Source organism: Brienomyrus brachyistius, chromosome 3 (assembly GCF_023856365.1).
Source record: "Brienomyrus brachyistius isolate T26 chromosome 3, BBRACH_0.4, whole genome shotgun sequence".
Lineage (NCBI taxonomy): Eukaryota > Metazoa > Chordata > Actinopteri > Osteoglossiformes > Mormyridae > Brienomyrus > Brienomyrus brachyistius.
Window position 1 is genome coordinate 10,392,890 of NC_064535.1, and position 27,205 is coordinate 10,420,094.

The window sequence follows — 27,205 nt, forward strand, 5'->3', positions numbered from 1 at the left end:
TATTTACTACATGAATACAGCTGCTTCAAATGCTTTTCAAAATACAGTATTGTACAAATGAAATAACGGAACTATGTGTAATTTAAAAACGCTATAATACAGTCCAGTACTGTACATAAAATATAACTTATTGTAGTTTCATTGCTGCATCTCATTTTTTCCGTATGTTATCGTGTTAAAAAAAAGCACTGTAAGCAGGCTACTTGAGTGCTATAAGCAAATTAAACAGAATTTGTACAGGCATGATTTTGTCCCAAGCTTTTTGATCCATATAAGCAGTTTATCACTATAACCGTGATCACTATAAGCGATTTCCACTGTACTTGGGAAACGCACATACAAGTCTCGCAACTTGGAAAATGCAACTCAACTCTTACAGACTGTTTGTGTTGCTAACTTTCATAGTCATCTTTTGAGCTATCCTAAAATAATTGAGGTTCATTGCATTATGTGAATTGTATTAAATCAAATAACATTGTATGTGCGCTGTGCAGCATTTCCTGTTCCAACAACAGTCCTGTTCAATAATCGCGATGTTCTTTAATGGGGAACACTTTTGCCTCCGTCTGCCATTTGGAAATAATGATGTCTCCTGAGAGAATAGAACAGGTTCAGTGGAGAGAGAGAAAACAACAGGAAGTAGGTAGCAATTACCATTTCTAAATATGGGTGCCTGTTATACTTTCAAGTTCACAGAGGCACTGTTTATGGTATTAGATTGAACTGCACTATACAATTAATGACAAACAGCTGCAAAGGACTAATGAGGGTGACTATGATTAAAGAAGTGATTACAGAACATGATAAAATAATTTTTGTTAAATAGTGTGATAAAAATAAGGATTTGGACTGTGATAGAAAATTGAACAGAGGATGAATTGTCTTAACTAGCTTTTAGATAAACTGCTTTTGCAATGTATTTTTATATTATTGCAAGAACGCCTGGGTGACAGACAGCTGACACTCACGAGGCAGGCTAAAAGAGAACTGAGGTTTTGGAGCACAGTACTTGTTAGAATTTCCAAGGTTAGAAGTAATACAGACTGGGGGACAAAGGCGTGAGCATCGAGCGCATGTAGCAGACATGGCAGGAGCACCACAAAGACGGAGGCCATGCAAAAGCATAGAAGCCCCCCCACGTGCCCCAGACCTGCAGCATGCTGATCATGTGAAGTATACATGTTTGAAGGATGCAATCTGCATAAGGCATATGTGTGCTACAAAGTGCACCCCCTACCTTAACCAGTTTCATCTGGTTCAGAGGAGGGGGGCGCGAACTGTGAATGTACCCCTATAAAGGTTATGTGGACCAGAAAATCTTTGGAACATTATCACGAGGGTGGCAGCTGGATGGTTGTTCCCTGAGCTCAGTAATAAAGCAAAGATACATACAAAAGCATCAGTCTGTATTATTATACATTTCTATGACAGGACCTTCCATATGTAAAACAAGTAATTCTAATGTAATGTCAGCTGCATGTGTAATAGGCCATCCCATCTATGCTGCCTATTGTCTTCAACATATTTTAATACATAAGCAATATTCAACATGTATATTATGTATATCACAATATCCAGTTCCTATCCTTACTCCTAACTGATGATATTTCATTTCTCATAAATGCTTATCCAGTACTCTGTCTTGATGAGCCTGTTGCCTATCAAATAAACAAAGGAGATACTATAGATTGGATGGCAGTTCACCACATCACACACTCACATTCCATCATAATTTAGAGATGCTCATCCACCCATTACTGGGAGATCAAGCAAACATATTGAAACACAAATCAAATCCATGAACCTCTACGTATAAACCCACAGTCCTCCCTTTTGGGTAATTCTTTTCTCTGGTTTACTTTATTGCTGCAAATAAAAGCCTTTAGGTACAAAGGAGCTGAAATCTAATTTGATTCATGCACTGGAAAAGGAATATTATTAAATATACAGGGAAACATAAAATGCAAAATATTATGCTGCCCATTTGACTGGGAACCTGATGACCCACAGCGTTAAAAGCATTTCAATAATGCAAAAATGAATTAAGAAAAAAAAAACATAAGTGCTATAATCAGTTTATTATTCTTAAATGCTTTTTTTAAAATCTGTAAGGTCATTCCGCAACCTTAAAAAACAAAGCGTATTGTTTTACAACTTTTACATTATATACAAAGTACACTCCTAACAAATGTTTAAAAGATATTATACATTATATATACAGACAAATGTGTTTTTCTGGGAGAAAGGTTATAGCCTACAGATGGATGCAAAAATGTAATACTGAACATGTTTTTAAGTGATCCTTAAAATGATTAACTCAACAACTCCAGTTAGAAATGTAGCCAGATTGTCCCATAGCGGTTTCTGTATGGTGACCACACTAAATCTTTCCATTAGTGCCAGTACTACAAATCTTACAGTGAATAACTGCAGTAAATATCCATATGAAAACAGCCCATTTTTTGTTCAAAATTAAAAGTTATTTCACCTCTTCATAACATCGTAATTGCCCGTATATAAAATGGCCAAACTTCCAAAGCTCATACGTAAATTGAATGAACTTTGAGGCTCAGTTACATACATGTGTTGTTGCAGCAGTCATCATATTCAGTATGGCAAGAACCACACTTCCGATGTTTGGTGCACGTTTCTGTTCATTATCAGAATTAACCAAATCACTTTACTACCTAATAAAAGGCCATGTACCAAATGTCTGAATCGGCAGTTCCACTAGTACTAAGCAGGTTTGTAACAGTTATTGGAGTAACATGTTATTAACAAGGTAAAACTAACCTGTGTCATGATGGTCCAAGTTATGGCTACAAACGCATATACTACTATCAGAATCAGAAAAGTTTAACTACCCTGGAGTAGTAGGAATTGTTTTAATATGACTCAGCCCAAATCTACGTTCACTCTGTGAAATGAACAGAATATCATTTTGTCAATAAGTAACATTTATTACATAATGATACCGTGTCCATGTGAAATTGCCTGGGTAACATTGATCACATGATGTGTAATGTAATGAGAAGGGCCATTTTCTTTCCTTCACAGAGTCACTCAGTAAGGTTGGACTTACAAAGTATAAAGCACCGAATCAGCTTTCTAACAAAATGATACATGTATCTCAGGTGCAGAAAAATGCTCTTGGTCTTCTGCAGCAGTACTTGTATACATAACGGACAGTCCCAAAAGCCACTGCTTACATGCCTAACCAAAAGATGTAATACAACTTATATTCAATTCCTGTATACAAATAGTAGATAGTGAATAAAACACAAAATGAGCAATTTTAGACATGGGCAGATATAAAGACATTGTCAGAGCTGCAAAACATTTTTACAGAACTGTAATAAAATAGTGAGGATTTTTTCCCCTGATACACCGTTGTGTATAAATGTATATGGAATGTGACAATACTACAGTGTTCCAGATGCATAGTCATTCGTAATCCACACTGATGTCAGAAGAAGCTCCTAAACTGCAAATTGCTTGCACTTAAAGAGGCTCCCCAAATAAAGAATTCTTCTGATAGTAAACATATAATTTCTTACAGTGCTTTCAAAAAAGGAAGCCAGTAATTTATCAGATTTTCTCTATACATCGTGTTGACTAAATATTGAGTTTAGTTTAACACTTGTTCCTCATACATGCACCACACACTTTATTTCAGCACAGCGTTTTTCTCAGTTTTTTCCCGTTCTTCATCAATATAACTTTCTGTTCCTTATTTATTACTTGTGTATAATTTTTTAATGTTTATTTTATTACTATTGCTATTTTCATTATGGCAGAATTGACGGCCTTTCATTCCACTGCAGGTTTATAGTCTCACTGTATGCCTTTGCACGTGACCAACAGAAATCCTTGAATCATTCAATTCTTGGCCAGTCTGTCAAATTTTGGAAACATAGCCAAATAAACACAAAACTTATGTGTCCTCCTGATGACAGCTTTACCTCCATATCTCCACATCTTACCCCATATCCAGCAGAACCAGGAAATCACCTTGCCAATGTGAAAAATCAAACTAGTCTATCTATGACATATTGGGGCTGGGGAACTCAGAGGAAAGTTGTGGGAGGTTGAAGGATGACTGGGAACTCAGGGTGGAGAGAAAATCATCGTAGGAAACCCAAACACGGTGCTTGTCCAAGTTTTGAAGATCGGTGGTGGAGTGGAATTCAAACCGAGGCCTGAGTGGGGAGATGATGGCCGAGTTCTTCAAGAACTGGAAAGGGTGGGACATATCATCTGGGATTTGGGAGTTCAAACCGTTACAGACATTCTGTACCTGAGAAAAGGGTGTCCCAGGGTACAGTTTGGGGAAGATAAGGGATTGTGGGGATAGTATAAGGTTCTCAACATGGCTGTAGGCATGCATGGCATGAGACATATCCACTGATTTTAATCTTACACTTTCACTGTCGGCTGTCTTTTCAGTCCCTGCTGTGGAGGGGACAGGAGTCATGGCCTGGATCTTCTTCTCAGGAACCCCGTTTTCTAAATCTTGCTGATACCTTTTCAAGGGCCTGGTAGCAGCAATATTCTGCATATTATACTTAGTGTTCAGAATTGGCTGTACTAGCTCCTCCATTTCTGGATTAACAATGTCATCTTCTTTGTCTGGATATTTTGGGAGAGTTTCTACAGCTGTTTCCTGGCTAGATATTGTGATCGGGGAGATACGGCAAGCCTTGGGGTGATAGTCCAGGTTGACGGTCTGGTGACTATTCTTGGACGAAAGGGGGGGATACTTCATATCAGGATGTGTGATGCTATGGGCTTTGATGGATGATGATTCATGAACAGAATCCTTAGGAAGACTCAAATCTCTGGCTTGGTCCTCCGGTGCTATTTTCTCATTTTTATTTAGAAGTCTATCATAATCTAAGCTGATACTATCATGTTGACTGCTTGGATATGACATCTGAGTATTGTTACAGTCTCCTGAAAACAATTTTCTTTTCCAGTATTCTGTCAGGGGCTCCTTAAACATATGATATTCTGTTTGCTGGTAAATGCTATGCAGATGTGGACAGGAATGAAAGTTACCAAAGACGTTTGGTGCCTGGGAATCATACAATTTTTGATCATCTCCTGTTTTCTCCATGTTCTTGAGAGCATTAGTACTGAGTGGGTATGAGTCAATGATATGCTTTTCCTGTAGGTGAAACTGAGAAGGTTTGCATGTCCTGCAAAAATCTGTCTTCAAATCTTCATGTTTGAGCCTTCTCTCTTCCACACCTGGGGGTTTAAAACTGTGAGCATGTTGTATTACAGATGGTCTCTTAATTACCACGGTCTCCGCACTGGACACGCGTGAATCCTCCACTGGAAGCAGTTCCACAGGACTTTTAGTTAAACATTTATTCTTGACCATTAGAAGAGCAGAACCTAAGGAATAATTACTAGCAAATGAAGTACCACTGACCTGAGACAGAAGCTTCTTCTTAGCCAAGGGAGACATAATACCCAGGTGTCCCTTTGGGTATAACATTGGTAAATGACTGAAACATGACTCTTCCTTGCTGGGAAGATCTATCTCATTAGCTAATGTGTTACAGGCTGTAGGAGAGTGCAACGGCTTGGATTTTAAAGTGGGCAATGGCTTGGATGTTAAAGTGGGCAATGGCTTTGATTTTAAAGTGGGCAATGGCTTTGATTTTAAAGTGGGCAATGGCTTTGATTTTAAATTGGGCAATGGCTTTGATTTTAAATTGGGCAGTACCATGCCCACATGACTTGGAGTCTTTACTGAAAGGTCCTGCTTCTTAGGTACATTATATTCAGGGTGGCTGCACTGCCATTGTTCCTTCCCTTGATACAATAACAGATTAGTACCCTGGCAAAGCCCATTGGAGTTCTCCAGCACCTTGGAGCCATGCTTTTCTAGGAATTCACACTCGTCGTGATGCTCCTGTGAATACTGAAATGAGTTGTCCTTGGAAAGGTGCTCAGATGGACCATTTTTTACAGAAAAGGCAGGGGACGGTGGTGTCATCGCTTGTACATAGATGTCCTGAGTCTCATTTTTGTCGGAGAGGTGTAATTCCTCTTCCTTCTCATTTCCCATTTGCGGGGGCTGCCAAAACTCTGGACTCTCCTCGGTATTGTCAGGTACCTGAAACAAGACAGGATACATTGACACTGAGTACAGTCCCGTTCCTCCAAATGCCTCCATCTTTCATCCAAGTGACGCGATGAAATTAAACATACTATAGGGTGAGACACACAAATCAGGCACTTTCTTTAAAACCAGGCAGACCAAAGCTGCAGTGAAATCCATCCATCCATCCATTTTCCAAACCGCTTATCCTATTGGGTCGCGGGGGGTCCGGAGCTTATCCCGGAAGCAATGGGCACGAGGCAGGGAACAACCCAGGATGGGGGGCCAGCCCATTGCAGGGCACACTCACACACCAGTCACTCACACATGCACACCTATGGGAAATTTAGCGACTCCAATTAGCCTCAGCATGTTTTTGGACTGTGGGGGGAAACCGGAGTACCTGGAGGAAACCCCACGACGACATGGGGAGAACATGCAAACTCCACACACATGTGACCCAGGCGGAGACTCAAACCTGGGTCCCAGAGGTGTAAGGCAACAGTGTTAACCACTGCACCACCATGCCGCTCCCGCTGCAGTGAAATGTATCACTTAAAAGTGAAGTGAGCTACTGGTCACATTGATAACACTGAAAAATAGTAGCACATGCTTGCAAATGGAATCTTGGAAAAAATTCTCTGGAAGGAGTTATTGTTATTGTAAACTAGCTAGGCATTTTTAAATAAGCACATAGCTAGCGTATTACATAATATTACCCACATCATGATCTAATGTGGAAAGGAATTAAAAGGACTCACGGATGTTTTCCAAAATGGCAGTTAAATATAAAAAATTATTAATGTGTATTAAATACTTATTGCATTGACAGTTTTTTTTGGTCTTAAATGCACATGAATGATGCTGGTCTGCTGGTAGACACCTTATACCTCTGGGACTAGAATTTGAGTTTCCGCTAAGTGTGTGGGGGGGGGGGGGGGTTATGTGTGGGGGGGTATGTGTCGGGGTTGCATGTCCCCCCCGTGTCATTGTGGAGCTAACTCCAGTTTCCCCCCCCATAGTCCAAAAAACCCAAAGGTTAATAGGAGTTATAAATTGCCCCTAGGTGTGCATGCGGGACACCCTGGGCTGTTCCCTGCCTTGCACTCGTAATGTCCGGGATAGACCCTGACCCCCCCTTCCCCACGCAAATTGCATAAGAGGTTACAGAAAATGGACGGATGTTCTTGAATGCCATCACACTGCACACTGAATGCTGAAATTCCATTTCTGCAATTAACAGGAACACATGGTGACTATTAATTAAAATAATTGTCTCTGTTTGGACTCTTTATTTCCAAAATGGTGATCTTATATTATTTTTTCAAATCTTCTACTCTGACAGGTCGTTATTTTTAATGATTTTCATTTTCTATGTTTTTCATTTTGCCCTGCACTAGGTTGGTTCCCTGCCTTATGCCTGTAGCCCTCAGGACAGGCTCTGGACCCCCTGTGACCCTGAATAGGACAAGTGCTAAAGGAAATGGATGGATGTTTTTCATTTTATGTCCTCAGTCTCATGTTTTCTGAAGAGTTTTAAATAATGAACTATAGCAAGAGGAGGATCAAAGACAAATGTGTACATATACCAGAGCTCTGTTTCAAATCACAGTCCATAATTCAACTCGGAGAAATTATATATGGTAGCAGCCATTATGTGATGTCTTAGAAGCTGACAAACCAGCATTAAATTCAGATAACATTTAATCACTTTTTCGATTATTTTGTTAGTTGTGGGACAAGAATAGCCATGTTATCATTTTACGTTCTTGGTTGTGAGTGACTATGTGGAAAATTTGCAAATCATCACAGATTTATAGCATTTCTGGGATAAAAATAATGTACAATTTTACCAGAGAGGAACATATGGCAGCAGTTAGCTCTCCAGACAATAATATTTGATGTAAAGCATTTATGCAGAAACTAAGTCTGTCGTGATTTCCAAAGGAAAAGAAACTAAAACAAACCGTTATTGTAAAGGGATTTTATTTGACAAAACTGCTATTCCCAACGTCTAAGAACTTACTGCAGCAAATAAATAAATAAATCATGAAAATTATTAAAAAAAAGAACCAGAATGTGTTTGCATATTCCAGGTTATTTGTGTTAAATATTCACACACAAGACAGGGTTGGGTGGTGATATTGTTACTCACTGAACTTAAATGCCATTATTTATGAGTTAATTAAAAGCAGAATGTTTAAAGCATACTGATAAAGAATAAAATCAATGTTGTTTAACGTGTATTTATTACATTGAGACCAGAGGAAAATAGGGGTTTTTTATGTTTTTGGGTATTGGACATCATAAGTAATTTACCTGTGAAGAGGAAAGTCCTTTTTCTGAATTAAAGTTGTCAGTCTTGGGTTCCGGTTGATGCTCGTCTTTGGTGTGGTTTGTTACAATAGCCTGTGCCTTGCTGCCACTGTCTAGGATGCCACACTCCTGTTTTCGTGGCTTGACCTGAGGAATGAGCTTGTCTTCTTCCCCTTTCATGTACTTCTCATACGGGAGGATCAGCCTAGAGAGGCGGCAGACGGTAACAAATCTGGATGGATTTCTACACACACCGTCACTGTGACTCAGTGAAGGGAGGCACGCACAAATAAGCCTTAAGCACAACGTACAAAATTACAGGTTATTATAATCTGTTTTACGAGATAAATCATATATAAAATGCACAGTGACACTTACTCCTGTGACTGCCACTGTAATCTCTTTTGCACTGTATTCTTGTTTGTCATCTTGCAACAGAGTCATTTGATGAAACTTTCAGTTCTACCAATTTCGATCTTCCGTAATGTTGTTCGATTAAGGAATAACACTCTGCATTAGACCTCGGTCTAAAACTTTGCTATGGGAGTTTGGTTGGATTACCTCATGGTATAAGTATGAATTATGAATAAAAACTACACAAGTACTTTATGGAGAATACACGCTAGAAAAAAGATGTGGCAGTTACGCATTTCATGGCATACAGTAGAAATATGTTTAAAATGGGTTGCTGATAGAAGACTATTTGCTTGGAAAAGTATTTACAGAAACAGCAGACTCTGCAATGCACATGAAGACATCAAAACCATGTAGAGCAGAAACTGAGCCTCCATTACAATTGTGCAAAACTGCATGAATTACTATTACTGATGCAGATATGGTCAGCTGCCAGTGGTGAAGAAGTGTGTCATGAAAGGGGAATTCATGTCGGATCCCATTACCCATAGCTAGTTCAAGTATGTTACAGCGGTTATAATGAAAATCTTGTGCTAACGTACACTACTACCACAAGTCTGATCCCCACTGTAGTGTTTTGTGTTTTATTTATGAAAGCACAATGTTACATTTATCCTGAACCAATACTGTGAAATATGAAATCTAAGGGTGTGGTTTTTACCGTCCTTGGTTTTGAAGTATTAGCCTTACTAGTTTTATGATTACATTCTTGCAGTAATATGACATGGCAGGCATGGATTTTTGTCTTTAAGAAAAACCAAATAATATTCTTTCCACATTCTCATACATGAATGGGAAAAGAACTGTTATTTCTTGTTATTCTCCCTTAAATTGGCAAAGAAGTTGCACTGTAAATTAGGTTTAGGAGCTTGTTTGCTTACTGAGAAAACTTTCAAGAGTTCAAGTAGATCCGCAAGATTTTAATTATTTATATTTTTATTTCACTGAGCTCAGACTCTGGCAGTGAGGCAGCAGTTAAACTACATTTCATGCAGATGGTCAAAGGCCCAATGCCAAAAGCATGAAATCTGCAATTAAAATGTTCCTTTATGCAAGAGACTGCCATAAAAAAAAATGTTCTACTCTTGAAAATACAGTTTTCTTCTGAGTTAGCTTCTGAACGTTCTTTTTTTGTTTCTCATAAAAAAAAAATATAATACAGAAAGATTTTTTTCCGCTATCACAAGCCACACTTAAATGAACATAATACTCTGTCATTTAAGAAATCACCAGCCATACACTACAAAGACCTGCAGGTGGCAGTCTATAATATTGTGGCGTCAGTTCTCTAAGCACCGAACCAGATAGTTTGCATATGTCCCAGCATGCCGTACTGCCATACTGTAAATAGCCCCTGCCTATGTCATGTATGTAGCCTTATTCTGTGTGTTGTGTGTTCATGCACCGATCTCCTGTTTAGATTTGTGATTGATCCCTGTGTGTTTAACTGTGTGCAGATTCTCCACCATATGTAATTCCTACTGTTTGTACAGTGACTAGGGTGTTCCAGCAGGTACTCTTGCTGTCATGTGTTTTTAGGACGCTTGAGTTTTGCTTTGTTTATGTAATTCTGAGTGCTGTTAAGGATTACAAATAAAAAGAGCATTACAGTCTGCATCCCAGCCGGGGGCCTTCATTACCTCACCATGTCCCACCTTAGCAGATGTCAGAATAAAATAACATCTGTGTGGCTTTTTTTTCCCATCAAGGAACTTTTTCAATTTTCTAAGACTTTCCTAGACGTAAAACGTAAAACGTAGAAATAGTAACTAAACCATTGACATCAACCATCTGTGCTAAAACAATAAATTAAAAAATAATTTCAAGACAAATAATAAACTGAAGAATTTAAAAACAGGAAGAAACTGAATAATTTCATTTTCCTTAAAAGCAATAATAAACAATCATAGCAATAATAGAATAATAACTAAGTGTGCAAGCTGATCAAAAATGACACACTACTTCCTATAATAACAATCGCAAATTACTGAAAATAATTGAAAATAAATATCAGGCTATGGGGGACACTTGCAGAGCTACTACATGGCGTCCCCTAGGCTCTTGGTTTGAGGAAATTGGCTAATAATTTTTTAGCCGAAATCCTTACATTTTTCATGCTACATTTTCACAATAGAAACATTAGTCCTATTTCTTCATGCCATTGCATTACACCAAAGGTTACAAAGGCTTAGAATTTACTGACCATAAATGGATAGAGGTATGATTCTAGAAATAGTTTAGAATACACATCTCAATCAGCACTACTGCATTTAATTTCTTAAATATCCTTAAGTCACATGTGATTTTGATACTTCATACAGCTCACGAATTCAGTCACTGAAAGATATTAAAGCAATGGCCATTTAAACATTTTAAGTGCTGTAAGGGTTGTAAGGATTTGGGTTATACATCATAGCTCATACTATTTCTTGTAAGTGAAAAGGTACATTTGACAAACAGTGAGGATGAAAGAGAAACCTCACCTCTCATAGTGTCTGCGTGTGCAGGTTGCAGCACTTGTGCTTCCAGGGTTGCCCCCAAGCTCATTATATACGTTTTTCCACTGGCGGCGAGCTGTAATCTGTGGAGGGAAAAGGGGGATTATTTATCATAACAGATCTGACTTGTTTGGTCATTGGCAGTGTGGACACCAAAGAAGGCAATCAGAAGACAGATCTCCAAAGAAGATCTCCTGCTAGGTTATAACACTGATGTTAAACTACTGTTTACGTAATATGTATATTTATATTACTAGTTGACCATCATAACTGTTAGTAAAATTTCTGTTTAAAATAAACAGAGGTGGAAATTTCAGGTCCAGAGAGTACAAATCCAGACCAAAATTTTGTTCCAACCAACCAGCTGAGTGTAAAAAGTCGGAGTATTCAACAGGTTGGTTGAAACAAAATCTTGGTGTTGTACTCTCTGGACCTGAATTCTCCAACCCCTGAAAATAAATGTTAACATTTGTACCATATCTCAAAAAAATCCCTTTTAGAGAAACAAAAAACCACCGAACTGCTACCAGGGGAGTTTGTAGTCTAATTATTTACCTGGGACTTGACTGATATTTTAAAGGAAGATGAAATACTCAGGGCTAGGCTTAAAATACTCGAGGCTATAGACCCAAGTGATCTGACCTATCGACGCCCATGAGTCCAACAAATGTCACACAAGTAAAGCTGAAGTGTAGGAGGGTACTTCTGTGCACCAGTAAGATAACAAAATTACTAAATGGTGTAAAGCATCAATGGCTTGATAAGATTACTGTTTCTTCAATATTAATATAGTAGCTGGATAGAGCATCACAGAACGTAACACATTTTGCAGCTTCAAAAAAAACAAAAAATTAATACAGTTAAATCACATTTAATTTCTTAATAAATCCAAAGCATGTCTTTTAAATGAAAGACCAGCGGTCTTGTTATTATTTCTTGTGCAGGGCCTGAGTTATATTCCAGAGGGCAATAAGCTTCAATTACTGAAATTGTAGAGCAATGTTTCTGACCAATTTTATTCAGCACTATTTGTAATATCAAATAAAGGGGAAAAAAGCAATGTTTAATTTCTAAAATGGTGAATTTCTAAAGAAAATATTCAACACATATGTCGATATAAAAATGATGTATAACTCCTTACCAGTTCATATCCTCCCAATTTCTGAGCAGCTTGAAACATAGTCCAAAGGTTTACTGTCGCAGGGACAACAGACATTAATACACCACAAAAAGCCCATTTGAATTATCCATCCATCCATTTTCCAAACCGCTTATCCTACTGGGTTGCGGGGGGTCCAGAGCCCATCCCAGAAGCAATGGGCACGAGGCAGGGAGCAACCTAGGATGGGGGGCCACACTCACACACCATTCACTCACGCATGCACTCCTATGGGCAATTTAGCAACTCCAATAAGCCTCAGCACGTTTTTGGACTGTGGGGGGAAACCGGAGTACCCGGAGGAAACCCCACGACGACATGGGGAGAACATGCAAACTCCACACACATGTGACCCAGGCGGAGACTCGAACCCGGGTCTCAGAGGTGTGAGGCAACAGTGCTAACCACTGCACCACCATGCCGCCCCCCATTTGCATTAAAATAAAAAAATGTGAATTCTGCAATACTGTGCTTTATTAACTACACATTTTCAATAATACATTAATATCAAATTTTAAGGAATTCATCAAAACATACCCAGTACACAAAACTGTTCTGTCTATATTTCTATCTATAAATTACTACTGCAATCCAAGTGGTTTTGGTTGAAGTGACTCTCCATTGGTTGCGTAAAGTTCTTTGAGTGTCTTGAAAAGTGCTGTATAAATGTAATTCATTCATTCATTCATTCATTCATGTGTAGTTTGTAGAGAGACGGTCTGCTTACTTTGCTTGAATCCCAGGTAGGGTATCCTTTCAATGGGTGTTTTCCTCTCTTTCATGAATTTGTAGAGAGCTACTAGAAATGCCTGCTCATCAACACGGGATCCTTCAATTGCAGCCAGCTTGGACTTCTTGACAGCAAATACCTTCTTACAGGCACTGCTGCTTTTGGGCTTGGTAACAAATGCCTTACTCTCTGTTTTTGCCTAAAATCAAATAACATTTAAACACGCGAGGAAATCAACCACATGGTTTTATTTTACATATCTAACTTGGCTGATTTCAACTAAACAGATCCAGAACACTGCACTGCATAATTCATAGGGTTTGCAAAAAAACACAAGGTGCTGTATTTCTGAGTAGGATGCTTAACCTTTATTGTTTCTGCAAACTAATATTAATGTTTCGATTTTAAATAGCACAAGTGAGGCAAACAGCACATTATAAAGAGACAGCTGTCAAGGAGACACATAGGCATAAGTAAGAGTGGCCAGATGTCAGGGAGGAATCTTTGAGCTACTTCAGTGGCCTGTAGTATGAAGCGGGGTTACTGGCTTATCGGGGTAACGTCAGATTTAAGGTATCACAGTTTAAATGGACTTCATATTCGTTCACTTACATTTTGCTCAGACTACCTTAAATCTGACAAGTTACCCCGATAAGCCAGTAACCCCGCTTCGAAATACAGGCCACTGGTTTTACAAACTACTTTAAAACTGAAAGGGTCCTGTGCTTGGCTTCTTCTGCTTCGATTGATTTGTTTCCTTGACTGAAAGACTCATCTAGCGGTTTCACATTAACATTAGTGATACATGCATAGGGGACTGATCAGAATTCAGCGTTGAAGTGAAATCTAGGTCCTTTTAAATGAAATCGTTGAATACAAATCCTGTCCTTGCTCAAAGTGTCCTCTTTTAAATGGATTATCTGGTCACCCGACTTAACGTATATGTAGATGTTTAGTTTTGAGATTGCTTGTGAATCGTGTACCTTAACCGTGGTCTTGTCCTCAGTGTTGCCGGCTTCCTTGGCATTGCACAGACCCTGGGCTTTGTGCTGCTGGGAGAGCGGTAGCTTGTTCCTTCGGAGCCGGCCTTTCAAAGTAGGGCCTGTGAGGACAGAGCAGCCATAAGACCCTTCTTTGCTGTCCACCTAACTGGTTTACAAACTGGGAATCTTAGCTGCTGTTTACACTTGTTTTAAAATGCGTCTTGGGTGATTGGATCACAAGTACTGAGTACTGATATTGCCTGTGTTTATCACGCCTCTCTTAGGTGTCCAGCTGACCACTTGTGATCAGGTTTCATTATTTCTAACAGAATGACTAAGTGCAGTACATGTGCTGTATAACCGTCTATAAAGACCAATGCCGTAGAAGTAGGGCAGATTACATGAGAATGACTTAAAGATAAATTTGAGTCGTCGCACATTGTGACCTGTATTAGAAGAGAATTGACAGCTAGTTGCAAAATTGACACACAGGTGCTGCTGGACAGAATCGACCAATCAATTATGTTTTACTTATTTATTGCCTTCATCAAGCAATATTGTTACTCGGCAGAGTCCCCTTCCCAAAGTCCCCAGAGATTAAAGATGAGACAACAGCAGCAAAGAAAAACAGGAGAAACTGGACTCCTCACGGGAAAATATTAAGTACAAAGCCAGCTTAATTTTCCATGTATCATTCATTTTGTTTTTTTTTTTTAAGTAATGGAGCAATTCTAATTTATCTGCAGTCAGCACAAAATAGAAAACAAAATGAAACCGCTTTACAGAAAAAATCTGTAACTTTTCCGATGATTAATCTCCCCGATGTTAAGACTCAACTTGCAGAATATCATTTTTTGACCCAGCTACAAATATGTTCTGAAACCTGAGTTACATGTCATAAATCTGCCAAATGAAAGGCTTTGCTTAAATTACCTTGGCAATAGGGATCCAAAGTAACCTTACTCGTATTTTAGTGCAATAGGGAAGTAAAAAGGTCTTGGAAGAGCCGATCTGCCAGGTATTGTTGCCCTAACCCTCACCAAGAAGGTACATACATGAATGTGTCTCTGCAGTTGAAATATTGATGCTGCTAGTGAGTGTGTGTCTGTCTTTATCCTGTGAGGGACATTCATCCAAAGCTGCAGATCCCCTGTGACCCTTCCTAGCATTAGCAGTAGGATAGGATGGAAATAGATAGAAATCAGTTGCCCTCTAGTGTGTTTCTGAGGTATTATTTTGAATTCGGCAATAATGACATCATAAAGATGGAAATAACGCAGATGGTGTTTTGTAACAGCAGTTAACATGGAAACGGCAGAAGTGCTGTCTGGCAACTATGCAGTTCTTTATTGGTCAAAGTCCACTGTGAGGTTCATATGTAAAATATGAAATACAAAAGCTATTTTGCTTAGATTTCTGCGTCAGCCAAATCCAACAATTTCTTCATGAGCTCACAAGTACGAATAATTAAGCATATAATTTACACAAAAAAATGAAATGTAACTTAATGAACCTAAAATATTAACCTAAAAAAACCATGCAACATGTAGTAACTTCCATTAAGATAAACACGTACGTGAAAGAAAAAATAACACTGAAATAAATGCATTTACATTTATAGGACATTCTTATATTTGTGGACCGAAATTACTATAATAAGTAGTCTTCCACCAGAAGAGAACAATACTACAATTGGAATCAAAATCACAGAGTTGAGAAACCAACAATCAGAGGCAAAAGCCAAGTATTGAGTGAACCCACAATATTTTTGGGCTCTGAATAAAGTACTTTTTAAAAAGTAGTTTTGTTTACAAAATGGTTTTGTTCATACTTGGCAAAATAAGCTTTTAGCTCAGACAGCACAGAACTAAGTCTCAATGAGCAATCTTCAGTTGTGTTGCTATTAAAGCAGCAATGTTCATGCAGGTTTGAACTGAATTGTTGCTGGCATCTAATTTCCACTTCTTATATCAGGTGATTGATAATGCACAACTGTAATTTTCACCTAAGTGAAACCAGATTATTTTATGTAATCTGGAAAATTTATTTTTAAACTGAATACATGCATGTTTTTAAAGTGGATTCTGGAATTATCCCAAAAGGACAAGCAGAGTCATCCAAATAAGCAGTTTGTTTCTGCTGGTTTTGTAAAATTAGCTTGTATTTTTCTATATGTAATTTATATTCTGCAGCAGGCATTGTAGAATGCTGAAATTTGTAGTTCATGTCTGTAGTTGATTGTAGTGGCTGTTTTACTTTAACACTATTGTTCAACATGTCAAGACCATACATTTCTAAAATATTGTTTAAAGGTGAACTGATATCAAAATATAATTTGATCCTACCCATTACCGCATTTTCCCAGAGCAGTTGTTGATTGAAAGCATTTTCAAAGCAGATTCTGAGAGCCTGTGTCCATCATCTTAAAGGACTCATGACGGCCTCATGCTCTTCGCTAAGCTTGACTACTTATTAATATATATCACATCAACAGATATATCAATATGAGATTTTAACCACCGAGAAGTTCTGCTAATAGAAATCTATCCTATAATCTAACAACTTCAATTTAGATAAAACCCCCAGACCCACTGTGATTTAGCATTGCAAGAACCCATTCACGCATCTGAAGTTCTGCACAGAGCAAATTCATCTGTATTGTGGTTTAAAAATGCACATCAAAATGCACATTTTTAGTTACTATTCTTCCGAACACTTATCCTGGACAGGGTAAGTATATACTCTGGTAAAAATATACTCTGGATGGGAGTACATGGGCACACACTCCCAATCACATGCACTCTGGGCAATTTTGAGACAAAAATTCACCTATTTGCCTGTTTTGCTACTGTAGGAGGAAACCAGGTTACACCAAGGAAAGCTGTGCAATACATGGTGAACATGCAAACTGTACATTTATGGAGGGTTATTATCCTACGCACAAGAGTGCTTTACTTTTAAATAACTATAACACCAATTTCAGAATAGCAAAGCTGTGTAAATCAATCTATTATTCTGAACAATTTTAATTTATGCCATTTGGTTATTACAATATAGATAGGAGGATATTGTGCTGTTTGTCCACAAATTAACCTTATTCTGTGGCCAAGACCAATGGGGAGAGGCGAAAAGCTCTCACACCCCCCCAAATTCTGACTGTGGGGAAAAGTGACTGTGTCAAGTGGGAAAAAAACATTATGAAAGAAATCTATCATAGGAAGGAAAAAAACATTCTGCACATAGAGGCTACGCTTTGTGTTTATGATGGCATACAAGGAACTCAGCTTAATACCATTCAATGAAGTTGTTTTCAATTCTGAAAGATTTACGGCTAGCCTTTTGCCTGAAATGAGTGAGTCAGAACTGTAATTGGTCCCAAATCACAGAAGAGAGCACTAAAAATAGTAGGACAACGTTAAATGTCAGATTTAATAGATAATCCGAGGCAAAGCGCTATTATTTCAGAAAAAACACACATGAAAGACTCAAGTCTATATATCAATTCTTTGACTAATTTCTGAACTTGGCTTGCTGTTTTTAACGTGGGTTTTTGAAACATGCATCCATATGTCTTGCAAATTTAGAAAATTATTTTATTTTTTATTTATTCCCATGGTGACATGGGGACTCAGTAAGTAACATTGCTAGGTTACTGCTGGATGCGCTGATGTTCTCCTACACTCCGAAGACAGGCAGCTAAGTATCCCTTCCAATCTGTACCTCGCCTTGTGCCCTGGGATGACTGGGGTGGAAATTGAGTATTTCCTGATTTAAAACCTGTTTTGGAAAATACTACTGCTTAATTAACGGGGACTGCAGTGACAAAATAATTTATGAACCCAATCTGACTAAAACTCCCTTACATTTATTCTTTAGCACTAATGAAGCTACCGCTCTCAGAACACAATATTGCTGAGTCCTGCAAACTGGGAAAATGACTGAAATTTTATATAAATACACCATACTATGAAATATTCCATAGCTCTTTCTAAATCAATACCCTTCATAGCAATGCTGTCCAGCAGTAGAAAGCAATTCCTTTTTCCACCGTACTGTTCTTAGGAATGTGGCGTGTAAGAACAGCTAGCATAATATATCGTTACTACATAAAGTAGTCTGGCAGCCTAAGTCATAGGATAATATACAATAGATGTATTTTTGCATTAATGTAAGCTACTCCAAAATGTTGCTGGACAGACACATAGTTTCTTTTCAATAATATAGTAGAGATTTGGTGGGAAAGCAAATTTATTATTATCCTCATTTTTCAGCTAGATAGGACAGAGTATAGCACTGTAGGCATCCATCTGGAGCACTTCAGTGACAAGGCAAGGTTTCTTCTGATCCTTGCCTTACTGAAAATGTATTACCTTTTACCCTAATTATTGCCAATGAGTCTTGTATTACTAGTTAGTTATCGTATTTCAGGCAAACAATGATGCAGTAAAAAGAAATGCTGCTGATCCCAATATTGCCACTGAAAGATACATCGTGTCAAAAAAGAAAATGGAGATAAATGATGAAATCCTGGTTATCGGTATATTAGTCTTGCCTGTATGTTTTTTTCTTTTTTCTTTTTAACACTTACCAAATTTGTCGGAGATGTTTCCATTTTCGGGGAGTGCGGGGTGGTTGAAGGTTTCGCGGCAGTAGAATATATGGGTGCTGCTGCCCAGAGAGACGATGCCACCCAAGGCCAGCACAACATGCTCTATCACCAAGGACGAGGGCCACTCTCTCAGGCGGGCGATAACGGACCGATACCGACAGTACTGTGGGTAGCTCAGAACCAGAACTCTCTCCTCATCTTCACCTGATTAAGTGAAAACAGACACAAAGAATAATTGTGAGGCAGTAACATTTCATTTTACGTATCACAATAAAAACTAAATGTATAGTGCTGTAATATACCACTACTACAAATTTGAATATGTTATGAACAAACATTGTGCTGCCTATTGTGATCATTTTGTTTTGTTTAGAAATTGATAAAGAGGTTTATTCTGTTACTTTCAATTGCAAATGTGTTTTATCACATTGTTTTAATGCAAAGACTGAGTTCAAGGATTCTAGATATAAAATTCATTTAAGTTGAAAATCTGAAGACAATGAAAATTTAATGCACAAACAGATTTATGCAGAATTATTGGCTTACAGTCATTGTAGTGCTTATCAACAGAAGTTAATTTTTTTGTGAGTCATCCAATTACTTTGAAGCAGATAAAAACTAGGAATACTCTACCATTACTGTGTAATCACTCATATTTGTGGAAACTGTTGGCTTTCTAAACAAAATAAACCAAATCAAATAGAATACCTTCAGGTTAAAACCAAACATAGTAGCTGGATAATTACGTACTGCATCCCAGTGCTTCAGTCACTAAAGCTGAGTGAAAAATTTCTATGAAATCCACAGAAGACAAATTTATTCACTTAAAATGAAAACAATGCTTGCTAGCATCTTACTCCACAGAATTACACCCTCTCATTTCTAATTGTATGTTATAATAAGAATAGAAACACTGAATTATGGCATAGCTTATTTCCAGTTCATTCACCCGGATGTTCATGTCACGTTACTTTGCGTAAGCACAGTTATTTGCAGATTAAAGAGCTACATTAAATTACATTAAACAATTATGTCTGATTAGAGACGGCAGCAATGTTATCCGTATCACAAATAAGCCAAGATCCCCGAGTGAGGCCTCTGCATTTGCTTCTCTGCCCCCTCAAACAGCAACACCTCCACATAAATAGTTTTGTTTTAAGCCTTTTGCAACTGCCTGAATGAGGAACATTTTTTTCCATGAAAACCTCAACTCGAGGGCTGCAATATGCAGCTTGCAGGATTTCTACACTATATTTTGCATATATACATTTACTGAGCAGGTGCTCCCATCCGAAGTGACAAACCACTGCGAAAGGAAGCAATAGGGAATGTCCTGTCCCACAGAACCACACACTGCCCCAAAACGTATGCAAACCTCAAGGCTTACATGCAGTATTGCCACACCGATTGAAATAGCTACATTTTTTAATTGAATAATATGAGATAGAAGATGCACAAGACACAATCATATGCAGAGATATTCATATGACAAGAAAATGTACAATAAGTACACCAATTTGTCATCTACTGAAATGTATTGCAATATAATTTTGGTGTCTGAATGGGACCGAATCATTATTTATAGTCAAAGGCGTAGGCTTGGTTTCAACATTGCCCTCCTAAACACGCACGGTACTCCCCCAAAAAGTGGTAGGGACATGTCCCTACCAGCCAAACCCAAATGTTTACAGTATCAAGGATAGCTTCAAAAGTCTTTATGGAAAACTAAGGATGTTTTGATAAGTCAGTGTTATACCATTCATGGGTGTTACCTGCTAACACAGATTGTGAAGCATGTTTACCTTGGCTAGAGAGCTTCAGGGGAGACTCATCCTGCTCTGGGAATATATACTGACTAATTAATATTCAATTCAATTTTATACTGTATATGTAGCACTTTTAAGAATAGCACTTTACACACTGTAAAGCATTTTACAGTGGCCTGTGCTAGAGGTCCAGTGAGAAGGTTTGAGAATAGGAAAAATCTTAGCAGGAACCAGACTTGAAGGCGAAGCCAGGTCTGCTTTGGCCAGCATCTGGCAGTACAAGTTCATAGAATTTTCATTTTAGCACCAACTCTGACAAACACATATCCAAGAAATACATGCAGTTTTTTTTTTAAGTTTTCAGTGGCTAAACTATATCAGTGTTTCATTCAGTGACCAATGCTCATTCGACCTTTTCCTATAAATGATTCAATGCTGATTCATAGGAAGACAGGACACATCCTCAAAGGAATGCCGGTCCGGAATACAGCAATTTAAAGAGACTAATTCCACAGGACGAAAGCAGCAAATCCATAATGATGCAGGCAAACCTGCAGAAAACAAACAAGCCATCAAAGGCAGTGTGATGACATGGAAGCACTAACTGAGCCACTACACTGGTTGCTATGTGTCAATGTGAAAAAAATGGTCTTTTTATGTTTTCAGAGAGATTCTGAGCTGGGTATGATAGAGTGATATTACAATCTGCTTACTGAAAGCTTTAATGACGAGTGAAACTTTATTGCGAAATCTAGAGAAGACAAATTCATCCACTAGTAACACTTTACTTGACACAGCAAAAATAATATAGTATTATGCTATTACTTGTATATTAATTAACCAAAAACTAAGTCTTAGTCATTGTTGACTGATCGATTGTTCATTCATCATGATGCATCTTTTATCCAGCAGTTACTGTATCTGTGAATTCTGTAAACCTTTGTGAATTACTGAAGGAACCACTAAAGGAACAAGTCATGAATAACATGAAGTTAAATACTGATCTCTGTTCATTAATGAATCGTGACATCTTTTATCTCACGTGGCAACTACATTTGTCCATGATTTGTTCATAATTTGTACTTCAGTAGTAACTGAGTTACTAAGTATGTGTGCCCATTTACGTAATCATAACAATGCATGCCAGCAATTTACACTAGAGAATTACACCCTCTCATTTCCAATTTTATGTTATATTAAAAAACAGAAAAGAAGTACAGTGTAGCTTATTTCCAGTTCAATTGATCATGTTTGTTTCAGTTCCAAAATATGTTTGATTAATTGGAAACAAATAATATGGATAAAGACAGCATAAGAATATTTTCATTATTCAAGGTATTAAAAAACTGTGGGTGTTGACATGCATAAACACACAATTATGAGCATCCTGTTCTGTTTTGTTAACTTGTGGACAAATTTTTAAGCTGAAGGAAAGATAGGGATATAAAAATGCATTGTGCTGTGCCATTCGTGCTTGCAGTATGCGTTGTAGCAGAGAACTGTTTCCCTTTAACAGATGTCTTTCATGTATAACTCAGCATCGATTTGTCTCTTTTTTCTGCAGTGCACATTTTTTTTTACGGCAGGCAGTTCCTCAAGCTGTTTGTATTTTTATCCCAAAAGGAGAGCTGCCAGTAAAATGTATGAAAAGAATGTAAAGATGCACAATCTACAGATCCATGTTGCTCGAAGGTATAATGACCTATTCATATCTAAGTTCCCGTAATAAGCTCCCGCTGCTGTTTAACTGTGTTCTCCCAGTGAGCTGCCTGGAAGTTGCATATGTCCTATATCAAGAGCGCAGGGAAATTCCTCTTCAGTCCGCCTCTGTTCATTTGGAACCATTGAGGGGTCCACAGTTTCCTTCCCAGCATGTTCTTCAAAACATACTTTCACAAAGGTCACAGAAACAGAATCTTTTATTTGAAACTCTGTTAAGGAAAAATACTGTACAAGTTCGTTCCTGTTATTTGTTAGATACACTGCATAAGAACCTCCACTCAGCCAATATTTGTAACTGTTTTGGTGCCAAAAAAGGATATATTCCAGAATATGAAGGAGTCGTGTGTACTTCCGCGTACTTCATTCCACAAATCACAGTTTGCTGTCATTTCGTTTCCCCTTTTGTAAAATTCTTTTGATCTTTTAAAGCACATTGTCCAAACGAAATCAATGCTGACGCAAACCATTTTCTTAACGTTATTACATTACACATTCCATTCTTTAAGCTTTCTTCTTTCACAGCAGCTTCCTAGCAACCAGCTAAAGAATGGTGCTGATTATTATGTAACTGGCACTGTTCCAGTTTCATCTGTCTGTGTTATTGATTGCTTAATACCAAGGTTTATATTAATGGCCTCTGTGATCCATGATAGAATTATTCAAAATTCGCCCACTAATCTGTTCCTTTGTGTATGAGTATATATATATATATATATATATATATATATATTTATTTATTTTCCATAAATTCTAGTAATCTTGCTTTTCCCCAAAATATTATTATAGGCTGTTATACAGAGAGAATAAGATTATAATGGCAAAAATGAAATGAATGAAATGTTTTCAATGCCACTACCCATCCACAGCCATGGTGTGTAGAGCTTTTTAATATATCTTTAATTAATCATATGACTTTTCTTCATAATTTCTCCCTTTCTAGCAATAACTAAAAATGATTAATACATAGAAAATTGTGAAAGCATTATTTTTAATAACTGCTGCGGGGAAAATCAGATGTCAGACCTATTTCTAATGGATCCAAATGGTTTTTTCCCCCTCAGGTGAAATGGCAAGAACAGTCCATAAAAATCATTTAAGGTTAGATTTGTAAAAGGAAACGGTATGATCTCAATTAATCTTGCTTTATTATAAATGTTATACGGTAATAATCCCTTTATTATACCACATTATACCCAACCTATATTTCAGTCGGCAATGATCTTTTATTTTTCCATATTTTCCCAAATTTGTTTGCCCTGAATACCTGAAAGTTTGCAGACATTATCACCTCATCTATGAAAATAATGAACTGGCTTTCATTATAATATGCAAATCTAGTTTCTGAGCAAGTCTACAACGGTTAGTTCCCGTGATCAATGAATTATTTATTTCTGCCAACAATGCCATTTACAGCCCACCTTTAATCACCGAAAACGTATTTCCTGACAGAATGATTCACCTTTCAGCAACAAAAATCTATCAAATGTAGGCTACAGATTGCCTTTGGTATTCTGCTATGACATTCAGCATATCAGGTAAAATTCAAGGGAAACCTGACTGAGAATTTTTTTACAGACCAACAGGTTCCTCTACCTCTTATATTTCCTCTTTCCTCCACTAATAAAATGCTCAATTACTATATCACCCAAAAGGGTAACTGTAATCCATACTAAATTTGGTGCACGAACATGAGTATTTCTAAACATTATATAGAATGCATTATATCTTGAATAAATATGTGTGAAAAATAATTACCCAATTCCGCCTTTTCGTTTAAGACATCCTTGAAGTTGAGGCCACTGTTGAGAGTTGATTCCCTGTACTTGTGCAGAACCTGCTTCTGTCCATTTTGGCAGAGTTCCTTGACTATGGAAGGCTTCAGGACCATTGCTTCCAGTCCATATTTCCACTCTGAGAAATCTGACATGGTCCATTTTGCCAAGTTTTCCAACTTCACGACTACTTTCTCAGAAGCAGCGATAATCTCATCCTGCAAAGACCAGACATTCACAGACACACAAACAAACAAACAAACAAACGAAAGGGTAGAAACAATCAAAAGATATTCAACCCTCCTCCAACTGCCCTTCCAGTAAATGGTCACAAGACACCCAAATACAGTCTATGCCTATTTTTTCATAGGACATTAGTATGTATATTACCTGTAGCAATTGCTAATCTATACAGATTGCTGTATTCAAAAGAATTCCCCCCCCAGGAGAAGTTTAGTATTATTAACGGCCAAACAGAACATACGAAATGGAGATCAAGATTAGATCAATTCATTCATATTAATTTATTTAGCTGTGAGTAATGCACGTCAGCTTTCTTATTTACTCTTGAATTGCGCCAGAGATGTCTTGGCAGGCAGAGCCCTGTGGGAAATGGTACACACTGTTCAAACAAGTACAACAGAAGATGTCTTAATGGGAGTGTAATGCTGCCCTCTCTAGCTTCAGCTAGTATTGGATAGGATGTGTGCCAGAGCACAAACACTGCAAGTATGTTGCTGTTTGTTTCGGCCGTTTCTGCTACTGCTGTTTTTCAATTGAATGACACACTCCAACCTAGGGGGGCGGGGGGGGGGGGGGGGGGGTGGGCATGACATCATCTGGGAATGCTGAAAAAGGCTATTTTGAAACGCTGCGTTTATACAGACATGCATGTTTGATGCATATTAACTCAGTCAACTAAGTACCAAATAAGAGAATGAAAAAAAAAAGAGAAACTACTCTGAACACATTAGCGCATTAAGTCACTGCAGTTTAGGGGGCTGTTATTCTGGCCTAAAAGGTCTTAGTCACAATTTCTCCAGTATCAACTTAACTCTCAAACCTTATTTTATTAGCTCTCATTTGATGGGGGAAGTGTTTTTGTTGGAAATGTATTGCCTCACACACAGGAGCCACAGGAGCAAGCATGCCGCAACCGAAACACTATTCTAGAAAACCTCTAGTTTGACTAAATGACTAAATAGTTCAAAAGAAATAAAATGTCTCATATTATTAAAAATATAGATAATATAGATGTTAAAAATATAGACCACAGTTTAGTATACAGTCGAAAGAGAAAAATATGTGGTATTTATTACCAAATTCTGATTACTGTTATCTTAGAACTGTTCAACATAAAAATTCAGTTCAGAAAAATTATACTTTCAACAAGATTTTAGTAATTGCAAAAAACAAAGAATATTTTATGTTATTTCATAGTAAAGTTCTCCGTATTAATCACGTTAAATTGTAGCCAGCATTTACATAGTTAATCCTACGGTAAAGAACAGCACATCTTTGTTTAATTACACAATCGTGCGTTAGAACATGTAACTGCGGTGCTCGCTCCCGTTTAGGTATTGTATCCTGGCTGCATTATTAGCTTGCTGTTGTTAATGGATTGTTGCTGTCGAAAGCAGTTGAAAAGGAAGCAAAAAAATACGGTTTACAATATCTTACCGGAGGCTATGCAATCACTTTGTCACTGCACGGCAAACATGGAAACGTGTGTATTAAAAGTGGCAGTTCATATTTTTAAGATATTTTTGATTACTGACGTCTTTTTGCTTCTTAGTTACGTTTTAAAATACGCCCATGCGGATCTCAGCCAAGATCTAAATACACTATTATTGTACTTGTCATTTCTCGGGTATTCATCTAAAGTATGCCAGCCTGATGGCTTTTGGTGTCATTTTAGCTATATTTCGTAATTTCCGCCAAATTTCAGTGGCAGTGACCTTAATCTTGAAACACAATGCAACGACATTGAAATGAACTATTCAAACACACTACACCAATAAATAAAATAACACATATAATTCGGGAGTGTGTAAGAAAAGTCGGGCACAGTCAAGCAGTAAACTGAACACACATACATACAAAATGCAATTAATGTACTATATCGCCAAATGCTGTGAATATGGCATCTTTAATGACCATCACAGTCTCAGATTTATGATATATTATTCACCATTCATCATTGCTGATACAGAAAGGATATCTACAATTCACCTTATCTAATATCTAAAACTAATACTCTCCATTATTCTAAGATACAGTAAAAGAAGACATTATATAATACTTGTTATCACCTCTCCATGACTGACAGCTCTTCCCCGGGGAGTATCTTCTGGAAGAAAGTAAAGTTTAGAGCTCGATAAAAGTTGCTTGGATGTTTTTTCTTCCCACAACAGCTGGAGTTCCGCTATGCAAATGGGTTCCTCTGGTTCACATCTTACAAAGAAAAAGTCACCGAGCGACAGAATTCTCGGTTTGCCGTGAATGTGAAATTTAAAGGCTTTGTAGAAAATGCGAGGTCCTTGCAAAGCACAGGGTGAGCCGACCCACTGCGGAAACAATAAAAACACAATACATGTCACCAATGACAGCGGCGGGATTTATGCGACAGCTACACACAATACAAAACCTGAAAATTAAAAAGAAAATAATTATGCTCAGGACACAGCAGACAAGAAAGCGCCAGGAATCGAGTTTATGGAATAATAACAGTGTTTCTCACCACTTAAGTTTAATGATAAGTTTGTGGCATTCCTTTTAAAACACAAAAATAATTTGATCTGCCTTTTTACACTTGAGATTTATAATTCAAACGACAGAATTATACTAAAGTATAATATAAATGGAGAGTAGGCAACGGTACCTTCAATGAGTTGGGCTCCATCACGACGTTCTGCATTGATTAAACTCAACATTCTCTCCAAACTTGTTGGCTTGAATGGATTTTCAACGGTCCTGGAAGGATTTTTTTCATCCTAGCTGTCACATCGTCGGTATAAAATCAACACAGCATAGATAACACAGTTAGGCCTACTAAATACATACGATTGCGAACGAGATTTAGTGGGAAATGTAACATTCACCATTTATCCCTAAGTAATATGCT

At 37.7% G+C, this 27,205-nt stretch overlaps 1 protein-coding gene across 3 annotated transcripts; it reads right to left on the reverse strand.

The window, feature by feature from the left end:
- Positions 1–1,389: 1,389 nt before the first annotated feature.
- Positions 1,390–27,043, reverse strand: LOC125738322 (AT-rich interactive domain-containing protein 5B-like). 3 transcript variants are annotated; one of them, XM_049007173.1, is made up of 11 exons: positions 26,963–27,043; positions 26,394–26,648; positions 24,065–24,299; positions 18,801–19,025; positions 14,213–14,331; positions 13,227–13,428; positions 12,482–12,534; positions 11,326–11,423; positions 8,432–8,633; positions 5,438–6,127; positions 5,072–5,250 (listed from the first exon to the last, which is right to left on the reverse strand). In XM_049007173.1, the coding sequence occupies exons 1-11, from the start codon at positions 26,996–26,998 to the stop codon at positions 5,215–5,217; spliced, it is 2,151 nt and encodes a 716-aa protein (XP_048863130.1). In that variant the 5' UTR covers positions 26,999–27,043; the 3' UTR covers positions 5,072–5,214. The 3 variants fall into 3 exon arrangements, with proteins under 3 accessions (XP_048863129.1, XP_048863128.1, XP_048863130.1); XM_049007172.1 differs by having other exon boundaries at positions 1,390–6,127; positions 12,482–12,510; XM_049007171.1 differs by having other exon boundaries at positions 1,390–6,127.
- Between the last annotated feature and the right edge of the window lie 162 nt (positions 27,044–27,205).

Bases quoted from the DNA above. Each gene is read 5' to 3' on its own strand.
- LOC125738322 (XM_049007171.1), bottom strand. From the start codon at position 26,998: ATGCAGAACGTCGTGATGGAGCCCAACTCATTGAAG. The intron at 11,424-12,481 runs GTAAGGAGTTAT...TTCCCTCCACAG, and splicing joins AATTGGGAGGATATGAACTG to ATTACAGCTCGCCGCCAGTG. The intron at 8,634-11,325 runs GTGAGGTTTCTC...CCGCCTCTCTAG, and splicing joins ACACGCAGACACTATGAGAG to GCTGATCCTCCCGTATGAGA.